This window comes from Octodon degus, unplaced genomic scaffold (assembly GCF_000260255.1).
Source record: "Octodon degus isolate 3935 unplaced genomic scaffold, OctDeg1.0 scaffold00236, whole genome shotgun sequence".
NCBI classification, from domain to species: Eukaryota; Metazoa; Chordata; class Mammalia; order Rodentia; family Octodontidae; genus Octodon; species Octodon degus.
Genome location: NW_004524812.1, coordinates 3012222 through 3019756, shown reverse-complemented (window position 1 = coordinate 3019756; position 7535 = coordinate 3012222). Strand labels below are relative to the sequence as shown.

Below are 7535 nucleotides of genomic sequence, written 5' to 3'. Positions count from 1 at the left end.
GCATGTGGTGCTGGGGGATCGAACCGCGGTCCCTGTGCTTTGCCAAGCTTGTTTCAAGTAGGTGCTTTAGACCACTGAGCCATCTCTCCAGCCCCGACTCAAGAATATTTGAAAGGCTAAGCTCTAAAATAACTAAAAAGGTAACCCTCATCATTGTTGTACAGAATCTCTACTGGTTTTGTTTATCTTCCTGAGGAGGCCAAAACATTGTAAGAATGTAAATCAATACCATCCATAGAGACCAGAATAACTACATGGCATGTTAAATGGCTAGTGCACAGCAATAAGGACTAGTGTGGGTGAGCTAGACAATATTCTGCCTAAAGACATACACAAATTCAAAATTTTAAAAATACTGTGCTGCCCAAAAAAACACCTTTGCAGGTATTTTTTGCCATTTGGCTACTACTTTGTGACCCCTGAAGAAAAGGCAAAGTACATACAATTTTTAAAATTTTGATAACTGAAAATTCTGATTTCTAAGATAATACCTAAACTCTTCATCAAAGGATTTATTTACTTTAAGGCTATCCTTAGTGGACTTTGAAGCTTTTTAAAACAGAAAAGATTTACATTCCTAAGTTCTTAAGACTATATTATAGGGGCCAGGGAGATGGCTCAGTGGAATAAGCACTTCCCTGGCAAGCACAAGGGCCTGAGTTCAACCCCCGGTTCTGGAAAAAAAAAAAAGACTACATTATAAAAAGCAAATATTACTACCTTACCATGTCTACTAACAATATTGAAATGATGTTTGAAGAATATTCCATATAACCTTTATATTCAGCATATACACCAAGATGTTTTTACAAAGTACACATTCATGGGGCTGGCGAGATGGCTCGGTGGTCTAAAGCACCTACTTGGAACAAGTTTGGCAAAGCACAGGGACCACGGTTCAATCCCCCAGCACCACATGCCGGCCAGCCCCGCACCCTGGTGGGCTGAGCTGGCCACACACACCCACACACACACACACACAATAAATGTTAAAAAAAAAAACAACAACAAAGTACACACTCATGCGCGCGCACATACATTTTGACAGTGTAAGCACTTCAGGATATATTCTTCTTACTTCAAGTGTATGAAGGTAAACTATTTTGAACAATTCCTTTCTTAAGTTTTCTGCTCTTTGGTGTTAGAAACCTGTACATGAATGGTTTCCAATGAAGAAGCAAAAGTTAGAAGGTTCTTGATTTGTAACAATACATTAAAAACACAACATTATCTGTCACTTGTCCCTAAACAGATCTTTTCCTTAATTTATAAATTCCTCAACTACAACTAGGAGTGCTTAAAAAATGGTCAAACTATTTCTTGTGGCCACAGTCAAGAGTTCTCAGCACCCAAGGATGCTTACATGGATTGTATACTATTTGACAAAATGAATCAGAGAAAGGTACTATTATTTAGCCTGAATAATTCCTTTCAGTAATGTCAGGATAGACTCATATCATCAAAGAGAGCCAGCAGTAATGTCAAAGGGGATAGATTCAGGTAGATAATGGATTCCATGAGTACCTTTTTAAATCATACCACTTAAAACAAGAAGCATCCTTGAAATTTTAAGTAGCTAACCTCTAGCAAAGTGTTGTACTATTAATACAGCTCTTCCTAGAATAAAAGTCTAAATAAAATGAGGGAAAAAATGAAAATAAAGCCCACTAGAGTTAAAGCAAATACAGGTAACTGCACATAGAGTCTAGTGATAAAGAACTAGCACCAATATAGTAGAGGAAAGGTAAGTCTAGAGAGCTTTTGCTATCAGTTCAAATGATTCACTGTACCCTTAGAATCATTCTCCACTCCTGTCATTTCTTTTTGTTATAGCACTGAAGAGCAGTGATATTTACCCAGGGGTGGAACAGAGAGCAAGCTAAAGCTAGTCAGGTGACTGTCATGACAGTGATGACAAACCTTTTAGTTTTCAGTGCTAACAAACAGCCCATTGCAGCATGCATGCCATAGGGTCACCACCACTGGTCTACAGTTTCCTAAGGAAATCTCAGTATTGAGACAAAGTGTAGAGTCAGTTGATCTTGACTTATCTCACAGCACTTTGGGGACTGGCAACATCAAAAAGCAATCCATCTCAGCAACATAATTATTAAGTAGTTGCAGAAATGCTTTTGTTCCCACCCTCAAACTGAAGGGAGTATATGTATATATGCAAAATGCAATGTGATCAAAGGAAGATCAATCATTGAGAAAAAATAATGCAAATATCCATTTCTTCTCTGTCTTTTTTTGTTTCTTTTTGGGACAGGGTCTTGCTATGCAGCTCAGGCTGGCCTTGAGCTCACTTTGTAGCCCAAGCTGGTCTCAAACTCACAACAATCCTCTTGCTTCAGCCTCCCCAGTGCTGGGATTACAGGTATGTGCCACCACGCCCAGCTCTTTTTCTGTTTTAAAAACTTCAAATATAGAGAATTTCATGAGTTCAAATACCTTTAACCATCATTTAAATGTATAAAACTGGGGCTGGTGGGGCTGGAGAGATGGCTCAGTGGTCTAAAGCATCTACTTGGAACAAGCTTGGCAAAGCACAGGGACCGCGGTTCAATCCGATCCCCCAGCACCACATGCCAGCCAGCCCCGCCCCCTGGTGGGCTGAGCTGGTCACACACACACACACACATAAATAAATAAAAATTAAAAAAAATAATAAATGTATTAAACTGTCAAAAAACAATGAAAAACACACAGAGAAGAATGTATTTAAAAATTAGATTACTGTCAACTTCCTGGTTGTGATACTGCAGTATAGACATTCAAGATACTACCAAGTGGGGCCGGGGAGATGGCTCAGTAGAATAAGCGCAAGGGCCTGAGTTCAATCCCCGGTTCCACACACACACACAAAACTACCAAGTAAGAAAGGGTATGGGGGCAGGGTGAGTAAAGGATATACAGGGTCTCCCTAGTACTCTTTGTAACTACACATGAATCTGTAATTATCCCCAAATAGAAAGTGTCTAAAGAGCAAATAACGTGTTTTTAAAAGTTACACCTAAATTACCCCAAAGTTATATGCGTACTGGAGTTGTAAGCCTCAACTCTAAAGTTGCTTTGAGACCACTGACCGTAAAATCTTGAAAGCACACACAGAAATATTCATTTAAAATCAAGAAATAATATGCACCCACATCAGGCATTTAAGACAATGTTGTAAGGAAAGTGACAGGCATCCAATGTCAGACTGCAGATCCATTTAGCACTCCATAAACACCTGCTAAGCACCTGCTGACCACAATCTCTGCTCTTGGGACAGAATTCTGAGTCAGATGATCTCCGGGTCTCTGCTGATTATCAAGAACTGGTTGGTTTCATCCTCACTCAGTATGTCAATGGGGGAAGGGCTTAGCAGCATCACAGACCAAACCCAAAACTCTTATCACCAGTGCATCAACGCTCCTTTTCAAAAGTCACTGCCTCATCAAGAATGCTTTAAAAAAAAACCAAACAAAACCACGAAAAACAAACCCAAACAAACAGGTGCCCATATAGTCAAGCAGACATTACAGAGAAAAACCTGCCGCACACTGGATTCCACTCAAGCTTTAGCAGGAGAGGCTGGGCAGAAGCCGGTTACTAAGCAGCAAGTACTTGCAAGATGAATGGGAACCCCTTCCCCAGATGGTCAGGCTCCTGAAAGGTGGGTAAAGAAACTCTCTCTTACCGTCTTCAAATGGGGTCCCTTCGGGCCTGCAACAGAAAAAGACCAGTGAGTTCCCGCGCCCGGGGCCCCTTCCCTCTGGCTCGCCTCAGGACAGGGCTGTTCCGCAGGTCGGCCGCCACTGCCTCAGTCAGCACCGCGGCCAGGCCCGAGAGCCCCCGGAGCGCACCTTCGCCTGGGTAGCGGGCGCAGGCCGCCGCGCCCAGGCGCCACCACTCCCCAGCCCACCCCTGGAGCCCCCAACAACGGTTCCCCCGGCAGCGGGAACTGAGCTAATCGAGGCACAGGCTCCGGGGAGGGCCTAGGCCTAGCCAGACCCGAACATCCTTCCTCTCAGCCTCCGCCTTCGCCGGGCCCTGCCCCGGTGGGCAGCCCGAGCCGCGGCCCCCAGCCCTCGCGCGCCGGGACGCACTCACCCGAAAATGACCGCGTTCCACACCATGATGTTGTTCTCAGACGGAGCCCCACTGACTCCAGCCGGGGGATCTTCCTGCAGCCTTCAGAGAAACAGACAGGCCTCCCAGTCCGGCTCCCGCGACCACTCTCGGCTGCCCCCCTCTGCCGCCCTCCGGCGCGGCGCACCCGCCCTGTGCCCGGCCGGCAGCCCCAGGCCTCCCTCGCCCGACGCTGTTACCTCTTGAAGTCCCTCATAAGGCGCCGCCGAGCCGGGGTGGACATGTCTCTAGCAGGGTCAAGGGTGGGGCATACACCAGGGTCTCGGGGCCCCGCGGACGGTAAGGCGGCCGAGGAGGACGAAGACGCTGAGGAAGCCGACGAGGGAGCGGCCAGAGGCACCGCGCTACCCCTCCGGAGTCGAGGGTCTGTCTGGCGCCGGCTTAGCACCACCCCGGAGTAGACGGGGGCTGAACCAACCTGGAAGGAAGGAGGGGGGTGCAACGCTACGCCGGACCGGCCGAACCAAGACGCCGCCGGGCGAGGGGGGCCAAAGTTGCTTAGGTCATTAAAGCCGGCGAACCCGAGGAAGGGTTGCGGGGCTGGTCCAGGTGGAGACGCGCGTCTCGGAGCAAAGGAAAGCACACTAGAACCCTGGGAAGTTCTCTGCCCTTTTCTCTTTCGACACCGGATCACTTATTAATGGGACACTGACAGAGGTGGGAGAGGCAAGGGAGGGGACGGGGACTGAAGTCCCAAACTAATGGAAGAAGGAGTGAGCGGAAACAAAACTAGTTCTCAAAAAGCGGGAAGTCTAGGGTACCCACAGCTGCGGACGCCAGAGACTGGGGGAGGGAGGCGACTAGTTAAAATCACGGAAAAGCAAACAAGAAAATTGGCCTTGACTAGGAAAGGGTGCCGAATCCCTTTTCTTCGTGGGATGACGTACAGGTTTTGGATCCTAACATTTGGGCCAGTGAGCAGGTGCTTTATTCATGTCAAAGCTTAGATGAATAAAATGGTGGGTATCTTGGGGAAAGGAATGAGAGCTCAAGGCAAACAGAATAGGATGTTTTTGTTCAGCTCTGGGCACTCACAATTTGGCTCTGGAACCACATTTCCCCCGGTAGTTCAACAAGCCAAGCGGTTAGTATACGTGCTGAAGAGCCCAAGGTATGAGAATATCCCGACTGCAGAGAATTGGTAGGACAGTGGATCTGAAGAAAAGGAACGCTAAGGTGCACGTGGAAAAGCTGCAGGTGGCGGTCACAGTACATGGACCTGTAAAGGCAACCACAGTTTGAAACAAGTTTTAAAGGTCAATCCAAAATAACTTTGGAGATAAAGTACACATTTTAAGAATTATAGAAAATACGAGAAATGTAGGTTTAAGTCATAGACAGCTTTGAATGCTAAGCTAATGGATTCTTGAAAGGTGGGTAAGCGGGACAGTGACATCATTAGAGCTTTGCTGATGGGACATTGGGCCAGGGAAGTAGGTAGGTGCCTGTCATAGTATTCTAGATGAGAGCTACTGAACTAGGCAATGCCAATAAAGGAGAGGAGGGAGTGGATACAGAGGACTTGGGAACAGATTGGATGTGGGGGTAAGAGGGTGGGAGTAAACAAAGGCTGAAGCACTAAGCCCCGAGATAAGTAGACATTTGAAGGTGCCATTCACAGAATTGTACCAAGGAAGGACCAAGTTTGGAAGAAGAAATTTTGAGTGGGACTTACTGAGTTTTGGGGAGTGATGAGATATTCCTGTGAAGATGTCCAGAAGGTACCTGATGTGCAGAAATTTGTGTTTAGCATAGGCAGTACGGGACACTCAATGTTGGTAGTGATTTTAGCTGCTGCTTAACAGCAGGTACCTTCATGACCACGGATTTCTATTTCTCATTATCTCCAACAGCTCAGTTAAGACAAGTCTCATCACTACTATATTATGGCTGTGGTGAGAATGGGAGTACAAAACTCAATAAAAAAAAAACAAAACTCAGCTCTGGGCTGGTGAGATGGCTCAGTGGTCTAAAGCACCTACTTGCAACAAGCTTGGCAAAACACAGGGACCGCGGTTCAATCCCCCAGCACCACATGCCAGCCAGCCCCGCCCCCTGGTGGGGTGTGCTGGCCACACACACACAAATAAATAAATGTTTTTTAAAAAAAATCTCAGCTGTGCATGGTGGCATGGGCCTGTAATCCTAGTGCTAGGGAGGCTGAGGCAGGAGGATTGTTGCGAGTTCGAAACCAGCCTTGGCTACAAAGTGAGCTGAAGGCCAGCCTGAACTGCATAGTTAGACCCTGTCTCAAAAAGACAAAAAAAAAAAAAAATTCATTCCTCCCATCTAGGAAATTCCATTATATTAATGTAAATATGAAATGAACAAAAGATCTTCAAACAAGTACATTGGTTTTCTATCATTGCTGAACATGTTACAACAAGCAAGAAATAAGTTACCCCAAGCTGTAGGCCAAATCCATTTCTCTGTGGTCATAGGGCTAGAAGCCTACCTATATTCCTGGCCTACTCTATCTTCAAAGTCAGCGAGAGAATTTCTCTATCAGATCTCTCTCACATGTTTAATGTTTTTGCAGGGGATCCCCAGTCTACTTTAAGGGTTTCTCTAAATAGGTTAGTCCCAAATAAAACTACAATAAAAATAAATAAATAGATTAGTCCCACCCTGAATAATCGCCATATTTTAAAACTACATAATTTGAGACAATTAAATCTCCTACAGCTCTTTTTTTTCTTTTTATATATTTATTAATTTTTTTTCTGGTACCGGGGATTGATCTCCTACAGCTCTTACTTAGCATATCTAAGGTCCTGGATTGCCAAACAAACAGGTAAACAAACTAAATTTCTTCACAATAGAACCTAGATTAGCACGTGTTTTAATAGTTGGGACATGGGGGGACAGGGAGATAGCTCAGTAGAATAAGTGCTTGCCTGACAAGTGCGAGGGCCTGAGTTCAATCCCCGGTTCCGCCAAAAAAAAATAATAATAATTGGGACATGGTTAAGTAAACACCAGGGGCTAGGAATGTTTGAGAACGGTGGCATCTTAAAATTCAGCTTACCACAGCAATAACAGGGTACATAGAAGCAGCGTGTGAACCCCTAAATGCTGAGGAATTGAACTGCAGAAGAATCATCAGCATGGTAGGGACAGGATAAGCTTCCTGAAATGGGTCAATCTCAGTTTGGTTTCAAGTTGATGAAAGCTTTCACTGAGGGAGAGGAATACAGGCACTTTAAATAGGGGCATGAGCAGGGCACAGAGCGAAATCATAGTCTGGAGAAGTGGCCAGGTGAGCTGGGCTAATCAGATTCTTCACTGGGGAAAGAGCCCTCAGCTGGGAATAGTGAGTGTGAAAGCCAGGCATGGTGGTACACACCTATGATCCCAGCCCAAAATGGAGGGAGAGAGAGAGGGAGAGAGGGGAAGGGGGA

General features: G+C 45.6%; 1 protein-coding gene across 2 annotated transcripts in view; it reads right to left on the bottom strand.

The window, feature by feature from the left end:
• Ube2a (ubiquitin conjugating enzyme E2 A) overlaps nt 1–4537 on the bottom strand; it is a 30310-nt gene extending 25773 nt beyond the window's left edge. The window contains exons 1-3 of one of the 2 annotated variants that reach the window (XM_004645696.3): nt 4314–4537; nt 4096–4176; nt 3683–3708 (exon numbers count right to left, since the gene is read on the bottom strand). In XM_004645696.3, coding sequence (XP_004645753.1) covers nt 3683–3708; nt 4096–4176; nt 4314–4357 — 151 coding nt within the window. In that variant the 5' untranslated portion in view covers nt 4358–4537. The remainder of the gene's footprint in view (nt 1–3682; nt 3709–4095; nt 4177–4313) is intronic. The other variant, XM_023706017.1, reaches the window with a different exon arrangement.
• Nucleotides 4538–7535: the final 2998 nt, after the last annotated feature.